Source organism: Chenopodium quinoa, unplaced genomic scaffold, assembly GCF_001683475.1.
Source record: "Chenopodium quinoa cultivar QQ74 unplaced genomic scaffold, ASM168347v1, whole genome shotgun sequence".
NCBI lineage: Eukaryota > Viridiplantae > Streptophyta > Magnoliopsida > Caryophyllales > Amaranthaceae > Chenopodium > Chenopodium quinoa.
Window position 1 is genome coordinate 5,001 of NW_018744250.1, and position 21,268 is coordinate 26,268.

The following is a 21,268-nucleotide window of genomic DNA, read 5'->3' on the forward strand; positions in this document are numbered from 1 at the left end:
AACTCTTCTGGTTTATGAACAGAGGACAAAAGGAGAAAGGAATTGTCAATGGTGAACGACTTTTTTTCACCAACCCATTATTTCTCTCTGCTAGAACCCTTAACCTTCAAAATTTTCATGCAAATTCATAGTTTTTCTCCCTTCTTCCATATGGCTCGGGCTTGCAACCCCGAAACCACTCGAATTTACCGTCATTATCTTGCTGGAATCATAAATACCCAGCGAATTACCACCGTGGACGGCATCCGGGTGTTCCAGTACAAGGTAGACTTATCTTCGCTTCCCTAATTTCGTCGGCAAGCCTTCTCCTCTTCCCGGTGACAGGTGTTGTTAGACCGTATACCGTCGTTTATGTGACAAACTCATCTGAAATTTTGGGAGTCGCGGTTCATTGGCGAAGATAGTCTGACCTCAATTTTGAACCAAAACATCACCGTTTTGTCGGACGTAGACGAGGATACTAGCAAATTTCAACAGATGTTTTAGGGAAAGCTTCGAGGTTTGGATTCCGGCGAAGAGTAGAAAGGTGGAAGGAGAAATTGCGGAGGTGGGGAGTCGGGGTGTTTGCGGTGCAGTTTGGATCATAAACCGCACTTTCAAAAAAAACCCTTTTTTAAAACAAAACTTTTATTTTATATTATAATTATTAGTTGATAATTTAAATATTAAACTCTTTTTATTAACCTTTAATTAACTAATAATAAAACATTAGCTCATATATTTTAGTTCTTTTATATAATTTTAATAAAAATATAGTATAAAAATCGCAAACCACACTTAGCGGTGCTTTTGGAAACCGCAAACCGCAGGAATAAAAGCCTTCTGGCAGCATTGATTGAATGAAAAATCCACTTCATTGGTTACAACAGTCGATTCACTATAGTACAATAATGGCAGCTCCTCCACCATGCTACATAAAATGCCATAGCAATTCAGCTCTGCTACAACAATGGAGCTAAGCAGCTGTACAATGGTACGGAATAAAGAAAGCAAACCACGCAATTTGGAGACCTGTGATTGCCCTAAGTCTAGATATTAGAAGCATTCAGGGCCATCATCTTGCATTGCTCATTCATGGCCAATAGCTGGGCTTCTTTCTTGTCTAATAAAGCATGCAACCTCACATTTTCATCCATCAGTTTCTGTACTTCAGCTTCTTTTTGCATTTTCTCCCCCTCCAATTGGGTTGTTTTAGCAGCCAACCTGTTTTAGGAAGAAAAAACACACACACATACACACAAATGTAAATTAGAGTACAGTTTCAACAAGAAAATGAAAACAAACTGCAATTTCTCAAAGTAACATTTAATTGCAAGATACTATTACACTCATAAGAGAAACATATTGAAAAGTAGATTTTGTATTCAATTTTACAATACCAATAACCCTTGAACATATTGAAATCAGTCTTTGAATTCTAGTGATAGAATCAACCTCTGGAGAATATAAACATAAATATACACACTTCACTTTGTCTTCTGATATGGGTATAACAACCTTTATGTCCCCAAAGTCTTGCACCTTTGTCCAGTTTAAGGACAGCCCCCTGACAAAACTATTCAGCTTTTAACGTATGATAGTCGGATATGTAATTATGTAGCCACACCCAACACACATACGAGTGATATAGTGTACAACCAATAACACCAAAAAAAGCAATTTTAACAACTCCTTCCGTATTTCCAAATTCAACTTGGTTATTGTAGCTATAAAAGTCGAGAAGAGGTGAAAATGGGGTCCATATATGCGACTACTTTTGCTTAACAGAGGAGAGAAATAAACAGTAAGGATTAATTTATATAAAATTTGGGCCACACAAAGTGTCATTGTAGATGGAAAAATTGAATAAAGGTAGAAGAAATAGAATGAATAAAGTAAAAGTGAGTTTTTAAAATAACGAATGAAAATGGAAAATGAGTAGAACTTAGGAAAATGGAGGAAGTACTAAGATACTGAATACTTGTATAATACTTTGCAAATGCACCTATTTATTATAACAAAGTAACAACTACAACACAAAACTACCAACACAATTTGCTATATGTCACAACCTGCTAATTGCCCGGCGTCAAAATACATGACATATTTACCACAAAACAAACACATTGTGACAACAAAACAGAGAAATGTTTTAGCAAAATAACCAACTATTATAATACCACTTGAAAAACACCCCAACATTTCTAAGTAGGGATGAGCTACAATTTCGGGTACCTAGAGGTTAGGAACGGGTTCCGATTAAATGTACGTGTTAAAAATTAAATAGGCTAATAGACTAAAAATATATCAATTGGTTTGTGTGTTGTGTGCATACCCGGGTAACTGAAATCAAAAACTAGTACCCGACAAGTCCGATTTTCAAAAATTTTAGCAGCCAATTTGCCCGAGTTCTAAAGTTGAGGAACCGGTCCTAACCAATTTCCAGTCATTCTTTGTGATCACCCCTATATACAAGTAAGATATCTCATTGCTTATACTCTGATCAATTAATCTATAATAAGTTGTCATGTACTTCCAGTGTTTTATTCATAAGATAAAACATAGTCATGTTGGAATCTGTTCAAACTGTCTCAATGTATAATTTCGAATATCACCTATTATATATATTATATATATATATAGAGAGAGAGAGAGAGAGAGAGAGAGAGGGTGGGTTTAGGATCATATAAGAAACCTCCTTAAGGTGACAAGGGTGAGAAATAATCTCAACCATCATATATAGATATACTGTTATAAGATTTGTAAGCATTTGCTTGAGGGAAAAACATATGCGGCTTGTAGGGAAACCTATGAAATTTTTTAATTGGATCACTTCACAGACCTATGAAAACTTTTAATCGAATCACTTCACAAGCTTGACTTATGAAAACTTTTAATTGAATCACTTCACAAGCTTGACTTATGAAAACTTTTGATTGGATCACTTCACAAGACAGACCTATGAGAACTTCTGATTGAATCACTTCGCAAGCCAGACCTATGAAAACTTTAAATTGGATCACTTCGCAAGCCAGACTTATGAAAACTTTTAATTGGATCACTTCTCTCTAATTTATGGTTTTCTCTCTCTCAAATCAAATCTTAATCTGTCAATTGATTTATGTTAGGTCAATAATTTCAATTTTTGGAATAAAATCATTTGATTTTCTCCTTTCTACATACTCTTCTCCATCTAAGTTACAAACAATTTTAGATTTCAAATTTTCAATCAATAAGTAAAGTATACAGGCATAGTTTCTCCCTCTCAATTATCTTTTGCTTTTGGTATCAAGCTTTCAAATTTTATTAGTGCTTGTGTATTCAAATTATTCATAATTAAACTACACAAACTTTGGTGGCTGGTGTGAACGATTTATAAAAGCAGCAATAATTTGAGCTTTGTTTGTGGACTAACAGATCAAAAATAACCTTCTAAAAATCACTATAATTCAAAGCAACAAAAAAAATAATAATGGTGGCAAAAAAAAATACGGAGTACAATATAAACAATTGAGCAAATACTAACCGTTCAAAGAGCTTTTCAATAGTTTGGAATTGTTTCTCAGACGAAATGAGTGTTTCTCTAACACTGATGAGACTACTGACATATGATTTCAGAGACTCAAAATCACGCTTTACGCGAGAAAGTTCCTGCTCATTTTCTGCAGCTCTTTGTCTTTGCCTAGATGTCTCTTCAACCAAATCTTCAACTCTCTGCCTCATCTCATTCAATATACAGTTTGTTCCAAAAGCAAATCTTTCCATCTCCTCCAACTTCAAAAGACATGCTTTCAAGTTGAGTTTCCTTCTTCTTAATTTCTTCTTGACTGAAGTTTACTTTCTCCTTCTCAATAGCAGTTTCAGACTCTGCAATTAGGACCCTTTTTAACCAGAGTTTCCATCACATTTGTTGACCATATGCACAGATTTTAATAGATCACACACATAGGCTCCATCTTTATCACAAACAAGACCACTCTGATCACTTGTTCCGGTAGATGTTACATCACCAAGGCCATCAAAAAGACAAAATATCAGTATATTTAGACCAACTAGATAATGGAATTCCGTCCTTGTCAACAAGCCCTATCCCTTCCAACTGCTTTATCCCACAAGATGCTTGTGCTAAGTGCGGAACCGCCATTGTTCGTGCTCTAGTCTTCAAATAGGTCAATAAAGTTGCCGCTGTTTTCACTCTCCGTAATAAAATATCCAACTCGTTATCTGCCTCCACTTCAGACCCGGCAATAGAGGCTTTTACCTCCATACATTTTCAGTTGCAATGCATCAACTTGAGATTCACATCTTTCCATCTCCTCCTTCCAAATTGCATTCCTTTCACCTAACCGAGGCTTCAAAACTGATAAATCAGTATGCTCCTCTGCTGCCATTTCCTTTATACAGTCCCACAGAATAGCCTTCTTACCTGAGAAGCTCTAGAAGTAGGCAATACCCGTAATCATTATAACATAACAAAGATTAATTAAGCATACTTGTGAAACATTCTACAAGAGTCAAGACTTCTGCATACATAAACATGTGACAGACGGTCAGACACCAATATTATTGTGGAGGGGTGAGAAGCTGAGAACAGCTGCTAGATCAGTTTATTATACAACAATTACATGAGAAAAAAATAAATAAATAAAATAAATAAAAGGAAAAAGTGATTCAAAACTATTCAGACAATAGTAAAGCTCCACCTTCAACCTATACAATCAAGCACTATATATGGGGTAAATCATACCATACACCAACCACATAATTTCTCAAATGATGCAACAACAACAACAAAGCCTTAGTCCCAAAATGATTTGGGGTCGGCTAACATGAATCATCATAAAAAAAATAAATTTCTCAGATGATAAAGAAACAAAAATACTAAGAATTTAAAAGGACATGAAGAGGTAATTTAACAAATAATTAAAAAAAAAAAACCCAGATCAATTAAAAATCAGAAAGTAAAACCCTAAAAGGTAACTAAAATAATAATGAAAAAAAATACCCATTAGCAGTACTGAAAAAATCAGAAAGATCTAAGCTTTAATGAAATTTAAAAAAAAAAAAGGAATTCTAATTTCAGGGTTTTGGATATGTTCAACAGATAGGAAGACATAAGATAAAGAAACGCACCTTGAGGAGAGAGAAAGAGAAATGAAAATTAAGAGCTGTTGACGCCGGGTTCGATGAAGTGAAGAATTTGACTCAGGGAAAAGAGAAAAAGATGGAAGATGATGACGGGATGTCCGTCTTTGTTTGCAAGGACACCGATTTGGTAAAGGTGACCCCAACGAGAAATTAAGGGAGACAAACAGAAGGCATATTGGGCCGGTGGTTAGCCTTTTCCGTTTTTTTTAGGGAAATTCTCAATGGTAGTTTTTGCTTATTTTCAATTGTAGCCAAATTTTTTTTTGATTATCTTTGGTAACCCTTTACTGTTAAAAATTTACATCCGTAACCTTATTAAGCCTAAAACCGTTAACTAACCGTTAACTTTAACCATGGTCAACTTTTTTGTCTCTATTCAACCATTCTCTTTCCTTAGCTTCCCTTCTTTCATGGCTTCCAGCCTGCCACCACCCAACCCCAAAACCCCCACGACAACAAGCTAACCACTACCCCTATCTTCTATCTATCCCTAAAAATACCACAACAGGCAGCCGCCGACGCCCGCCGTAGCCAGGCCAAAGCCCAGCCACAACCGCAACCAATTGATGGCTTGATGCCCAACCACGGCAGCAGCAGCCCTCTGCCCCGCCCTTAAATTTGCCGACTTGCTTCCCCTGCTGCTAGTTTGAGTGTCGTAGTAGATTGACTGAGCACCCTGCCTAGCCGTAGCAATGCCTAACGGCGTAGCCAGGCAGAGTGCCTAGCCACGCCATTGGGGTCTGGGTTGGGGTCGGGGTCGGTGTTTGGAGAGAAAGAAAGGGTCGGGGTTAGGGGAAACATCGTGGGGTCTGATTTGGATTTGCCGGCATGAGGGGTTGTTTCGAAGGTGGACGAAGGGATTGGGGATGTTGGTCGACGGTGGCCAGCGGGATTCTGGTCGGGTAGGTGGTTCCTGGGATGCTTGTCAATGGAGGTCAAGGCTGGTTGGGGATGGGTATTTTATTTTCTTAATAATTTAATTTTTAAAATTAAAATAGTTAACATTTTTTTCCTTTTTTTTTTTTTTTTTTTGAATAGTTTAACCTTAGTTGAGTAGTAAGTTAGATTTAACGGAAAAATCATCATTAAGGTCAAGGTTGTAAAATAATGAAAGTTTAGGGTTACCAAAGATAATCGAAAAAAAAAATTGGCTACTATTAGAAATAAGCAAAAAACAGGGGGCTACCATTGAGAATTTCCCTTTTTTTCTACTCCATTTTTTAAAAAAATTACAATATGTTGTTGGAGAATAACCTAATTAATGACAAGTCTAGCTATTTAAAAAAAATAATTTTTTTTTTTTTTCCGTTTCCAAGGATTTGAGATTTGAGGATAGTGTTCTACTCTTCTCTCGAGTTTTTTTTTTACCCAAAAACTTAATTTTACAGGTTAAAATATATTTACCGATTTTCTATCATAATTACTCAATAATAGAGCAAAGGTTATTCTTATTGTTTGTAATTTTTTGTATATTTATTAAATAGAGTAAAGGTCAAATAGATGTTGTTTAGTATAGGTTTAAAAAATGAAAACTTGTTTTTTTTTTCAAAATGCATCAATTTGACTAGCTAATTTGTAGAGGTGATCAATGGGCGGTCGAGTCGAGGTCATAAAAAGTTGTCCATTTCTCAGGCCGGGTCGGGCCAAGCTTCGGGCCAGAAAACATGTGCCCAAACTAGTCGAGCCATACGGGCTTTTTGGGCCAATTTCGGGTCGGGCCAAAAAAATCAACTACAAATGCAAAAAATCCATTTCCCAAACCCGTCCAGACTATATGGGTTACTCGAACAATGTTATAGGGGGTTACTTTTTTTTTTACAAGTGGTAACATGGTGTGGCCAGCCGCACACAAAATGCGCTGTCTAATAATATACTCCATATTATATATTACTTCCTCTTATCTAAATTAAAGATGACATAATTTGACTTTGTGCATTATTTACATAACTTGCTTTGACTTCATTTTATGATGTCGTGTTGAGAAAAAATATAGTATTATATGTGGGGCTATGTTAAATTCGTTTCAACATCTATTTTTTTTAAAATTAATATCAATATTTTATAATTTTTGCTCATAGACAATCAAGGATATTTATGTTAGAAAGTATGCATTGGAAAACACGTGTATGTTTTATGTGTTTTTCTTATATAATTCTGACTTTTATATTACTGCCTGAGATAACCTTAAACTTAAAAAACTCATCAAATTGGATGAAAAACATAACAATGTTAATTAATTTCATATTAACTACGTTTTTTTATTAGTTGACACCTTTCTTTAATTTTATCAAGTTTGCCAATACACAATTCTAATGATTGATATCTCTTATTATTGACATTATTTCATTATATTTTGAGACGATTCAAACAAGATCCCACATGACTATGTTTATTGTAATTATAAACACAAAAGCTAATTAACGTGTAGTTTGTGATTAGTGCAAAAATCTAACGGTGTTAACTAAAACAAATGGAGGAAGTAAATTTTAAGCTAGCATGGGAGAAATGAAAGAAGAGGAAGATAATAAGTAACTCCTTATCATCTTCCTAAGTCTTCATTTATTTTCTTATTACAAATTTGTTTCTTTTAGTTTTTTTTACCTACATATTTTTCAATTGATGTTTGATTTGATTTTAGTGGATAATGTGAAATAGTAAAAAGGTTGGTTTTAATTTTAGAAGCTATGTGAATTGAACATAGAGTTTGGTTGAAGTCGCCTTTGAGCATTGTATATAGTCTTGAAATTGAGGATATATAAAGTAAAAAAAGATCATCCATTATTATCTAGAAAGAGGGGAAAAAAAAAGCTCTTATATATTAAAAAGAAAGAAAAAAATGGAAAGCGATAGTGAGAGAAGAGTGAAGAAACTTTCGTCAGAAGAAGAGGACCTAATGCGCGCAAAGATCGAATAAGAAATTTAAAAGAATGCCGGAGAATTCTCCCATGGATACCACTAGGGTTGAACTGCAGCCTGAGAATGTGGAAATGGACTCTTTCGTGGAGAACACGCTGGTGGTAAAATCACCGAGCAAATCAAAGGTTTCATATAGCAATATGATAAGAAGGAATTCAGAGGAACAAAAATCAGCATCCAAGGGATTCCTGGACAATGATCTTGATTCACATGATGATATTTCCAAAAAAATAAAATGAGAAAAAATCTAGTTGATGTCTAACATAAATTTTTTAAATGTATCTGCTTTCACAATATATTGTTTTTCTTTTATTTTTTAAAATAATAAAGTAAAATCGCAAAAGTGACACAAAAACTTATGCAAATTGTGAAATAAATATAAAATGAAATATTTAATCTCAGATATTAACTTGGACTCTCTCGGAAAAAAAATGTATATCAAATCATAAAAACAAAATATTAAAAAAAAAAATACCAGGGACTCGGGAGGACGAAGTAGCAGTTTTTTTTTTTAAAAAAAATAAAATAAAATACTCGTAAAAAATAACTGGTGGTAGTAAAAAATAAAAAACGGATTAAAACCCAATTTTTTTTTCCCGGAAAGATATTAGGGTTCGTCGCTTGGAATTCGTGAGGAATTTTCTTTCAATCTTAGCAATCCAGAAGGGTCAAATCTCCCTTGTTGTTGGCACGAAAACCATATCAGTAAGCTAAAGGGAGTAATAATTTTATTACTCCGTTTTTATTTTTTTTGAATTTCGCCATTTTAATTTCTGTTTTTTCTTGATTAATAATTTAGGTAAGTTTATGTCTCAATTTATATATCCAGTGACATGTATTAAATTTGAAATTGGTTGTCGAAAATGAAGATGATAACAATACTCGTACTTCATAGTATATGAGTGCTATATTTCATTATTTTGGGTATCTTGTATTAACTGATAATGGTGAAGCTAAGTTTTTGATCGATTTTATTACTTTTGGAAGGTGTCGGGCATTGTGATCATCGTGCAATTCGGCTATAAATTTTGTTTCGATTTGCAATGACTCAAGTACCAACTTCTGCCCCAAAAGATGGGGTTGATCTATCTGATGGCAGCGGCTCGCCGCTTAATAAAGCTGAAAATTCTCTGGAAGAGAGAGAGAAAAAGGTTTAGAGTAATTGTTTTCAAGATTTACTGAAGAATAGTTTTTTTTTTTTTTTTTTTTTTTTTTTTTTTTTTTTTTTTTTTTTTTTTAAGGGAAGTCAGTCATGTTTATTTCTACTCTGTTCTAACTTTAAACAATGGGTTATGTCAAGAATTCGAGTCGAAGAGTCAAGGATGTTGAAATTTCCGTGCCAATTGTTTTATGGAACCATTGCGTTTTGGCTTGGTCGGAAGGCAACTGAGTGAGTTTGTGTATTTTGATTTCACTTATTGCCTACCTAGTGTTTGATAACTTGTCTAATTGAATTTTTAATTATTTACTTATTTTGTTAAAAAAAAAAATAATAATTTAGGTCTCAATCACATAAATGGACAGTCTATGTTCGTGGGGCGACAAATGAGGATTTGAGTGTTGTAGTTAAGCGTGTTGTTTTTCAACTCCACCCGAGCTTCAATAATCCTATCAGAGTTGTTGATTCTCCACCTTTTGAATTGTCTGAATGCGGTTGGGGTGAATTTGAGATTGCCATTTCACTATACTTCCACAGTGATGCATGTGATAGGAAATTGGACGTGTGAGTAAATTCTCTCTGTTTTCTTTGTGCTCTGACTAAAGGGTGGATCTCATTAAGTATTTAACTTCTCAACAGATTCCACCATTTAAAACTGTATTCCTCTAGAACAGAGTGGTCCTCAGTCTACCAAGAAGCCTGTTGTGGTGGAATCATATGATGAAGTTGTTTTTTCCGGATCCTTCAGAGCTCTTTCTTGCTCGCGTGCAGAATCACCCTGCTGTTGTTGTTCCTCGGCTTCCTGCAGGTTTGGAGCTACCACCCTCTGGTTATTGATGTGATTCTGCTTTCATTTTTTTAAAAATTATTCATATTCATGGAAAGACTTTTTTTGTAAGCTTGCTTAACTCTTTAATTGATGCATCAGCTCTGACGGAAGAAAACAGTGATCGGAGAGGGAACACTAAAGATCACCCTCTAGGCCATTGGTTTATGAATTTTTTCAGAGGCAGATGAACTGCTCAAACTTGCCGCAGCTCGTCAACAGGTAAATGCGGTCATCTGGTTTCTATATTAATCTGTTTTGGCATTATCGTAAGTTTCTAAATTTGTTTTATCGTAGGATTGGTTATGTTCTTTGTGATAAACTCTAAATTAGTGCTTGGTTTAAGACAGTTACAGTTTCTGATGTGTGTGTGGTGATTACTTGATTTGCACCCATATAGTAGATTTCTTTTTGCTTGTTATACTGAACTCCATGCACTCACTTGTATGGTAAGAGGTGGACTCTGAACCATATTGTTGTGGTGTTGTGGTTGGGTTTTGAGTTGACCTTTCTCAGTTTTTTGTCTTCGAGCTTGGAATGGCTAGGAATAAGTTCTGGTAATGTCCAAACAACAGTTTATCATATTTTCTGCAAGGATAGAACTTACAGTGGTAGCCGAGGGAGGTGTTTTCTTCCCAATTGATTTGCATCAGCACAAAGTTGCTATAAGTGCTTTCACATATTTTAAAGTTCTTGGTACGTTAGGCAATTTGGCTATAGTTTATAATACTTTGAGATCTTATATTTGTACTTTAGGAAATGTTTGTTATATTTGCATCTGTAGTGGGACAAAAAGTCTGCGAACCTACGTCCTATTCTGTTTCCTATCTGGTAGATTATCTTGGATTCTTCTTGATCATTACTTTGTATCATACTTTCAAAAAAAATATATAAAATTACTTTGCATCATAGTTGTCTACTTACTAATTACAACTTTAATGCAATTGAATTCAAGCTGTTTGAACAATAGAATGTTTGTCTATATAATTGCCATTGTATATTAGTGTAGAAGTATAAGCTATGAACAGCCTGACTTCTGATATAAATTTGTCAGTTGTGATATAAGAATTGCAATTAGTACTTCTTACTATTGTAAGGCATGACCGCATTACTTGTGAATTTGTGATAGTGGATTTGTGAATTTGTAATTTCACATGTCCTGAATTATTAGTTGTGATTTGGATTTTTAATTATGGTATATGATTGTATTATGTGCTTGAAGATTTTGAGCCAATAAGACCAGCCACTAGCTTGAGTATCTTTCTCCATTGTATATCTCTTTGGTTGGCCTTTTCCCTCTAGTAAGCCAAATAAAGATGGTAAATTCAACATTTTTTTTGGCCGAGGTTAAGGCACATAATGTACCCCTTTGCCCAACACCAGAAGTTAAATAATAAACTATTTACCCATACAGAACTGCATTCCTGCTTGAGTGAGTGCTAGTATTAGGATGTATCTTGTAGAAGTCACTCGGTTGTCTTGGTAATTATGGATGACATTGAGTTACTTGGTCAATTATTACTATGATGATGATGATATACTATGAAACCAAAGTAAAACATGTCCCCATGCATAACTTTTATGCTGGATATGTCTGACATTTTGTTTTCGCAATTGCGAAGAGGCTGCCTTGATCAGACTCTATGGGAAAATGCATTGTCTATGATGCTAAATTTTCAAGAACATGGTATACACATGCATAGAAATTCTGCAACTGCATATATATTGTGATTCAATGTAAAACATTTCCCCACTCATAACTGCTACTTTGGACATGTCTGACATTAAATTGTATGCCAACTTGTTTTTGCAACTGCAAGGAAGCTGTCTTAAGACTATGGAAAGAGACACTGTCTATGATGCTGAATTACTAAGAGCATGGTATACACATGCATAAAAATTCTTTATGCAACTGCATGAGGTGATTTGGTTCCGAAAGTATAACCAATGAAACCACTTTTGCATAGTCATAGTAGATTACTACAACTGGGTTCTAGACACTTGATCTGTTTGTAGTATATGTTTGTTTGTGTTTCTTGTTTCTCTATTGACTGCAGTACATAACATATTCATATTTCTTGTTCATATGTGCATTTTTTTATGCTCATCCATAGATAAAATAATGTGCTCACTATGTTATTACCTATACGCGCTCATTGGAAACTAACTTCAATTTCTCAAACTTGTATGATGTAACCACTTATGTTGAAGAAGCTATACATTTTGGTGTATTTATCATGCTTCAAACCTTCTGATTAACAATTAATAGTATATTTTTTTACAAAAAATTATGACACCTTGTAATAGGTACAAGCTCATATTGTTAAGCTAAGAAGACAAATGAGTATGGTGGAAGGCTCTTCTGGGACTGCGGATCCTGCCTCAGCCTTTTAAATGTATTTTCTGACTAAGAAGAAATAGCTCCTTGTACCAGTTTTGCTTGTGGTGAAATTTACAATTAAGACTTCATAGTTTAACATTTTCTTATCTTGTAAATAAGTTCGGAGTAAATGTATTTGACACAGTTGAGGTCGTCAATTGTTTATGGATATGTTATGTGCTACATTACGCGCTGTTCCTCATAATTTTAAAGACATTATCCAATTTACAAAAAATTCGAAGTACATATTAAAGTGGGGCTTTAGAGAGATGGGCAAAAATATGACATATACAGTCATGCAAATTGGCCTGTATAATTTAATCTTTTATTTTGAGCATAACATAAAAAAAACAGAATGAGAGATCAAATCTTGTTTTATATATCCTAAGATAGTAACCATAGTTACCAACAATCAAAACAAGATTGGAACCGTTAAACACTACTATTGTTTATTACCTTAGATAGTTACCAATTCTTTTTATTTGCATTTATTTATCATTGGATATCAGAGTAATTCAAATCAGGTCAAATCAGGTTAACTTAATATTATTTGCACTTTCGTACCATATTTGTATCCGCCTACCTTATTTAAAAGTTTGTGATGAAGTCAATTATTTGCAGCAATATGAAACATGAAAAATTTCGTTACATTATTGAATCTCGCCTTGACATCTTTCCCTTCTATCCACCTTTTAACTGTTCACTATAGTACATTTCAAATGAACCTAACAAAATGGAACTGTACAAGGTGCTCCAACTCATTTTTGCCCATGTAGTATGTCCATCTAACGGCTACAACATCCTACCTCTAATTAGTAATTAGTACAATAATAAGATTATCAAATTTCTGACATATTTGCAGATGGCAAAGAGTGAAGAAAAAGGAAGTTTCTGTATCTAGAACTTGAAGCTCCACTTCGCTGGGCTTCGGTAGCTTTGGCCTTGATAATTTCTAATCGAGTTTTTCATACTAATTATAAAATGCAAAACTTGATATTTACAGCAGCCCAGTTCAAAGTTCAACCTCCTGGAGGTCATCCCCAGAATTGTCTCTATCCATGTGCAGATTACCCAGCAACTGATCACCAGGCATAGACGAAAGTGGGGAAGCTTTAATCTCACTTGTTGAAGGCGGAGAGAATGTATCGCTTTGAACTGCACTCCATGAAGCTGTACGACGAGATTGAGGTGCAAGAGAGCTTATCCCACTGTCCATTGCACCCTTGCTAGGTAAGGTATCAACACTAGAAAACCTCTGCATTGTTCCAATGGGTGCAGGTGCTAGGTTTTGGAAAGGATCACTAGAAGAATTTTCTCCACTTAGAGAAATTTCATTTCCGCTTCCAGAATCAGTGCCTGAAGGCTGTTCATTTGTCGGTGCAGCCATGGGAATGAAAAACTTGGTGCCAGTGAGATTAGCAGGTTTAGCTGATGGTACAGATGGTGCCTGGAACAAATTTGTAGAGGCCCCGCCACCCTTGTTGAAGGTATCCACATACCTATACAGAGTAAAAATTCACTACTGAAAAATATATACAAACTTCACTTTTAGAAAGATTAACACATTATAGAGAATAACAACAATCCCCTCCCCACCTCCAAAAAAAAAAAAGCTCACAAAACTGCTATTTGCAGCAGCAAAGTGGAGGTAGATGTCATTCAAGCCTTAAAATTTAGTAATGAAATCTATACGAACAAGGGGAGTGCTTCTTTCCCTTAAAATCATTCAGTCCATCCGAAACACTGAGGGTGGAGGAGGGATAAAAAAATATGATTGATAATGCAACCAGACAGGGTAACTGAATCAGATCACAACCCCAGCAAAATATTCCAATCACTTCATAAGTTTATTATAGAGTACCAACAGAGATGAGGGACTCTAGAGAGGACGAAAATCAAGAGATAAATAATTCATACATACCTTGATCGTACACCCATCCGACTGCGTGCTGAAAATTGATTTGAGCTAGGCATAGATGGTATAGCAGGGCTGCTTTCAGGGGTTGAACTACTACTAGGTGGATCACCATTAATGGCATGCATTCCATCATTCAAAGCATTCTTCAAGTTATAGTCTGACCTTCCATTTTGGAAGGCAGCAGTCGGTGGTGGTGGCAGAGCAGATTCTTCAGGAGTTGGTTCAGCACCTTCCTCCACCCACCTCTTTAGCTTTTCGTCGTAATAGAATTTATTTGTGTCCCCCAACTTAGCCTTTCATAAAATAAGCATAACCAATCAGTAAGATACAGATATTTCATATATTTTGTGCAGGTACGGAAGAAATCTAAACATAAATATAAATTGTCTTACCTGGCGGCCTTGAAGAGGCTTTAAGACCAATCCAACAGTCTTTTGCAAGATCTGAGCACCAAAGTTAAAACGACCAAAGCGAGATGTTCCTGCTGAACCAGATTGTTTTACCACTGTACTGGAAGAAGTTGCTTCATTTGAAGAATCAACCTGATCCTATTTCATATCAAATTTGAAAAATAAAAGGTTAACAACTACCGTGTGTGTGTGTGTGTGTGTGTGTGTCTCAAGGGATTAGGAAGTACAATAAAAGTACACGAGCATGTGACTATACCGGCTTAGTTTTACCAATATCTGGCTCAGAAATGCTTCTAGTTTGCAATGTCATTTTACTTTCATCTACTGCCCACTGGCTTATGGGCTCCATGGATGCTGATGGAGTCAGTGACGACAGACCCATGGTTGATTGACTGCCCGTTACATTCGTGGATGCTAATGGTGTCAGTGATGAGACACCCATGATTGATTGACTACCAGTCACCTTAGGGCCCAGTGTCTGAAATTGATTTTCACTGCCTTGATAACTACTTTGTGTTAAAGACGAAGGACCAGGTGGCGGAAGTCCTCCAACAACACGATGAGCAGTATTATCAATAAAGTTCAGCAATTTACCCACTATCTTTGCTGGAGCTAAGTTACCTGCATATCCACTCTGAAAAGGTTACCAAAAAAAAAAAAAAAGGTTAGAGAAATTGCACCACAACTCCTTAGCAAAAAGAAAAGTTGAGGTCAAACCTGCTGGTGAGTCCTAATCCTCTCTTCAAGAGATGACAACAACTGTTTCAATGTATCTGCCTCCGGTGATCGTCCAATTTAAGAGATTTGTAAACAGCTTGACAGTATCTGAATTATGCCATCATCTTAAAAAAAAAAAAAATCAAAGGACAAATGTCTTCAACAATTAAACTAAAAGGCTCATATACATACTTTAATGAATCCGAAATCCTTCCAACCTCAGCCAGTATGTGCGCATATATAAGTTTGTATGGCTGCAGTTGAAGCAGGAGAAACTGAGAATTCCCAAGAACCTTTGCATATTCATAAAGCTCTGTCATCTGCAGTAACAACCAAAAACCAAACATAATCTTCAAGATCATTTCTATCACTACATATTTTGCTCCAAAAGAAAATAAAAAATTTAATGGGGAGGCATAGATCTATATGATGGATAGTGAAAGGATGGTGCATAAGAAAAAAAAAAACAGCCTAGATTATTAAGGGCAGAGAGCTACTATAAGCAAACTATTCCAACAGGTTCAAAGCATGAAAGCAGTACGTTCAAAAACAAAAAAAAATTATAGAAGGGATCTATACATTGATGGTCAGGGTGAAAATCATAAGATAGTAACTTAGGTAACAGTTATTCAACTAGCTAAAGTAGTACGCAAAATGTGATAAACTATGACACACGATAAAATTTAAAGTAATATAAAAAAATACAAAGGACAATTTATCCCCGATTTAAGGCATAAATAAATGCAGAGTTCTCTAGCAAGTAGAAACACCACAATAAAAGTCTAACTGCATGCATAGAAAAGCCGAAGTAACTTGTAAAGGAACTACAAGAAACTAAAATAACACCTGAATTGCCTCAGGACTAGCATACGTCCTTGGGAAGTTCCAGTGGTCTGCACCAATGAGACACAATCTTGCACTATCTGAATACTGCTCAAATCCAGCCTCTGCAACCAAGTAGCAGATATGTGCAGCAGTAACCTATACAATTGGACTCATATAAGAATGAAGCTGATAAATCTTCTAACTTTTCTACAACTGTAGACTAATGGATGGAAATGGCAATTTTGAAGTTGCAAACAAAAAAAATAAACAATACTTAACAGCCAACAGCTGCTGCCCAAAATAAAGTGGAAGACATACATCATGTTTTTCCTTCAGTAGACAATCTCCAAGATGGATAATCACAAGATGATCATTCTCAGTTCTATTTGCAGTTATTACAGCCAAATTTTCCTCCCAGTTCTCCAGCATGCTAAAACCTGCATTCTGCTTAGCATACTAAAATTTCAACGTTTAATAAAAGATATTGTAACTACCTCAAGTAAGCATCACCAAAGCTAAATCAAACATTTATGGGACATTCAACATAATTTCCCAGTACTATTGACAGTTCTTACAATTCAATTCTCTTTAAATAGGAAAAATAATCAAAATATACAAAATGCTCCCGCTGCCAATGCCCATAAATAATCTTCATGTTATCTTTTAAGGATACCCATGTGAGAAGAACCCCTTTCACATTTTAATCCTATCAATCAATCAAAGACGTAATCCAATAAATGTGGGTCGGCTCACATTTTAATCCTAACCCCACTAAAATTTAAAATGCATGTCCTAACGTAAGTTAGGTAATAGGAAGATTATTTAAGGTCGGAGGACTATATGGTAAAAACTCAGACAAAGTGAAAGCAAGATATCAAATCCAATAACCTCTTTCCAACGAAGTCTCTTCGTTCTCCCTCCTCCAAACCCATGGAACTATGGAAACCCCTTCTCGTCCTCCCACAATTCCATCCCCTTCCACAACTCTCCTCCTCACCATCCTATTTTAGCAACCCCCTCCTCATAGACCCCCTTTCCCCTGTATGTATAACAGTATAAGTATTGCCCTTAAGTTGAAGCAACCCAGAAACCTTGCTGTTTGCACGAAAAAAAGTTATCTAATTTTCCCAATTGATAATATTTCTGGAAATTGATTTTCCTTTGGCAATGGACAATAATCATATCAAATAATTTATACATCAATGTAATAATTGTCTTGATATATAAGTAGTATATTAATAATGTTTGTAAACTTAGCTAAATTAATGTTGGATGACAGGACTATTGAATTCTTCAACAAATAGTACAACATTAATTTACTTTACCTATTTTACTATAGCTAGAATTAATTTATTTTCTATAATTCTCACAACTTCACAAGTACCTTTCATCTAAAAATGCTTTTAGACTTCTAGTTGGCAGTTAATGGAATCTATTGAATTACATAATCTGGAACCACTCTAAACAGTTTGAAATTCATCTCTTAATAGAGACTAGGGCTTTTTGTTTTAGGCCGGTAAAGAGGTGTGATCAGGAAAAGAGTTGAAGGGGTATTTTAGAGGAATCAGGAACTGAACAACTCAAAGTTTCAAACCGCTGGGTTTGAAGAGCTTTGAAGGTTGGGTAAGATACAGGTAAGAAAGGTGTGTGAAAGAAAGGCTAAGGCAAATACAATTGTGGGGAGGGGGTTCAATGAAAGGATATGGGATTGGGAAGGAAGAAGAGGCTGCCATGAAAGTTAGGGGGGGGGGGAGGAAGGAAAAGGGCAGCCATAGGATTTAAATAATTTTACGAATTAGGGGTTTATTTTCTATGTATAGATTCGAAGGGTGCCAATTTAAATTTATGTATGTTGTTTGAGATCGCCTGAGCGTTTCTAGTTGAGTAAACTATTCAGTCCGTTTGATCAAATTGTTTAGTTTAGGTCCATTCGACTCTAGAGTACTACCTAGCATTTGTGAAGTCTGTTTGACGTAACAAAATCATATAAAAAACAAATAGCGGGTTGGAAAGTGCAACTAGACATCAGTCCTAACCCTTACTGAACCTCTTAACTACCCTAAACTAATGATGTCAATTCTTTACAACGATTTATCAATACGTAAAATTCAATTATTTTTCCCAGTGTTATGAAGCAATAAGAAGCAAAGTTATGTACCTGCATAGACTGTGGCAACATATTTACTGCTTCATACACGTCATTAGCAGGCATCGTGCTGTTACAGAAAACCTCTTCAGGTTTTCTTGCTATCAAAAGGCACAAAGTTCTCAAAGGTGAGCCAACCACTAACTGGCTAACTGCCATTTTCTTCACGGTATCAGCATAAAGCTGCAAATTATACCAATAATCAACTAATTAAATGCATTAAACAAAGTAGCCAGGGAGCCTAGACTGATCTGATAAGAGAAGATGAGAAGTATACAAGTACAAACCTGATCCCCAAGTTCTCGGGCAAGAATTAGAGCAAATCCCCAGAGGTGACCGTCTTGAGCTCGTTGCAAAGCCTCCTTCTTTCTACCAGATATCAGAAGGTTTTGTACCTCAGTAGCAGTAGTCTAAAATAGCAAGTATCCATTTCAGTCTTTCACAGAAGTAATAATACTAGTTATAAAATGAAAGAAATACAGGAAGGTCCAGTATACCTGAATTTGTGCTTCAGAAGGCAAGGTCATCAAACAATTAGAAATTGCATTATAAACATTAAACTGGCCATCACTCCTCTTGGAAGATGCGAAGAGTTTGGCAACGGCTGATTCGGGAAGGTCATTTTCCTGACATATATGGAAGAAAACGCTTTTATTGATAAATATTTCTGAGTTCTGAAGATTTGAACGGCAAGTAATGTGACCGATCAGGAACCCATGCTTCATTTATTCTCAATTCCCACCAACCACCCCCCTCCCACCCACGTAGTCACATAACACACACACACACACACACACAGAGAGAGAGAGCAAAATCAACACTTGAATATCAGAAAATAGTGCCATATAAAAAGCCAATAAAGAATTCACTCAAATTACAAGGTTTGCTTCTGAACCAGAACATCTAATTTGTAAGTAAGAGCATTAAACCTTGAAGCACTTGTTTCTACGTTGAAAACACTCCTCACAACATACAAAATTACAAAGGTGAATGCTTTTTTTTAGTTTCCTGTCCCCTGCTCAAGCACTCTCATGTACTATTTTACAATAACATTCTCCAGCAAAGTTGTTCAGTTGCCAATAAAAGAAATCTTGTAACCTCAACTCTCAATTCTTCCGCATCAAAAACTAACTCCTCTTATCCCTCTTAAATAACCTAATTATTGCACCAGCAATAAGTCTCAGAAATAGGCATCATACATTGGCTCAAACTCACTAGATTAAATAACCATGCGTATGAATTATCTCACAAAAAAAAAAAGGGGAAAAAAGTGCAGATTCGGTTGTAATGCTGAATTTCCATTTCAAAAGACAACCTCAACTATGAAAATATTTCTAAAAACTATAAAATTGCTTTTAATTTGAAAAGACAACCCAAACTTAAAACTATCCCAGTTAAATTTTCCAAACAAAAAATGCAAAAAAAAAAAAAAATTAGGTATGGGATTTGTTGCCGAATAATACTGAACTTAATCCTGAACTAAAACAAGCAATCCCTTCTCCATTTCTTTCAGCGTGCAAAAGGGCCAAGCAGTAACTCCCAAATACCAAACTGAGAGAACTTACAAACTGACCATGCATCAATAGCTAATGAGCCCCAAAATGTAAACATATTCATACCAAAATAAAATCAGTTCACATGCAGTTCAAAAGTTGCGGATTGCCCAAAGGAAAATGCTATAAGCACAATCAAAGGGGGAAAAGCCACTGGGTAGTTCACAGTGAATGCCAGGAAAGAAGCAAAAAACTTGTATTATGTAAACTCTTCAAAATAAGAGAGGGGTGGGGGGGGAGTGGGAGCTACTAACAGTTCACAATCAATAGCAGATGCAACAAAGGTAAAAAGATTCCAACACTATAGATCAGCCACTTCAGGATTCAAAAACATATATACCTTCAGCCCAGTATCCCCGCCAAAGGATCGAAGTTTTCCATAGTGTTGACAAGCAATTTTTAGCAATGAAAGAAGCAATTTCGAACCTTGACGTTTACCATAATTCATTTCCAGAGATTCACTGTTTGATATCTTGTCATCAATCCATTTATTCATATCTTTGCTTCCCACATTACCACATTAAAGGACCAGGAAAGGACTGATTACAAAGAATGGAAGTAGCTATAAGCACTTGTCTCAGAACAAGATGGATCCTTGCTCAAACTCACAACTTCCATCAAATTGAGCACAGATAAGAAGCATCCATCACTATCCTGCAAAAGGGGGAAATCACCAAATGAGGTCCAAATCTAAGATGAGAACTACATTAACTTGACATAGTAAAGCATAAATGAGTGAATATACCTTGCTTCCAAGTGCTGAAAACCCACCAATATTATTATCTTTCATAACTACAAGCTTCCCCCCAAACCCAAAAGTAACTAAAGCATGAGGAGGCCGACCTGCAGATGACCTTCCCTCACTTGGTGTATAAGAGACATGTGAGCATTAGAAAATAAGGGTTGGGGAACAGCAGCTGCATTTTGACTGCTGTAATGACCAGTTGGGTATTGAGTTGGCTGCTCATTTTGCAGAGCCTTGAGCATGATTAAACAGCTGAAAATTATTCTCAGCAGAAAAATTGCTCAAGCCACCAGCCCAATTAGAATTATCATTACTCTGACTTGTTTGCTTGTATGTTTCCAAAGATCCTGTGGAACCAGAGGGAGTCTCTTGGCACAATTGATTGTTACCGTAGCTATTGTTATCATTGAATCTTTGCCACGACGGAACCACACTAAAATTGGTAGTAGCAACAAAATTTTCCAGGCCTTCACCTCTGGGACCTTGTAGCCCATCATTGTTAATGCCCTGACTACTAGTACTACTAGCATGAGTATAACCTGCTGA

The 21,268-nt window shown here is 35.7% G+C and overlaps 1 protein-coding gene and 2 pseudogenes across 1 annotated transcript; 1 reads left to right on the plus strand and 2 right to left on the minus strand.

Moving 5' to 3' along the window:
• Positions 1 to 811: 811 nt before the first annotated feature.
• LOC110694835 lies at positions 812 to 5,327 on the minus strand (annotated as a pseudogene).
• Positions 5,328 to 8,578: 3,251 nt separating this feature from the next.
• Positions 8,579 to 12,605, plus strand: LOC110694836 (annotated as a pseudogene).
• Positions 12,606 to 13,010: 405 nt separating this feature from the next.
• Positions 13,011 to 21,262, minus strand: LOC110694837 (protein transport protein SEC16B homolog; the record flags this gene model as incomplete). Its single annotated transcript, XM_021872001.1, is given in 18 exon segments — positions 13,011 to 13,907; positions 14,330 to 14,619; positions 14,719 to 14,874; positions 14,993 to 15,370; positions 15,454 to 15,530; positions 15,533 to 15,561; positions 15,646 to 15,773; positions 16,300 to 16,434; positions 16,597 to 16,722; positions 18,437 to 18,607; positions 18,712 to 18,834; positions 18,922 to 19,050; positions 20,318 to 20,495; positions 20,497 to 20,529; positions 20,531 to 20,631; positions 20,723 to 20,856; positions 20,859 to 20,961; positions 20,963 to 21,262. Coding segments are annotated over 18 exon segments (3,078 nt in total), but the record flags the coding sequence as incomplete, so codon positions are not given.
• Positions 21,263 to 21,268: the final 6 nt, after the last annotated feature.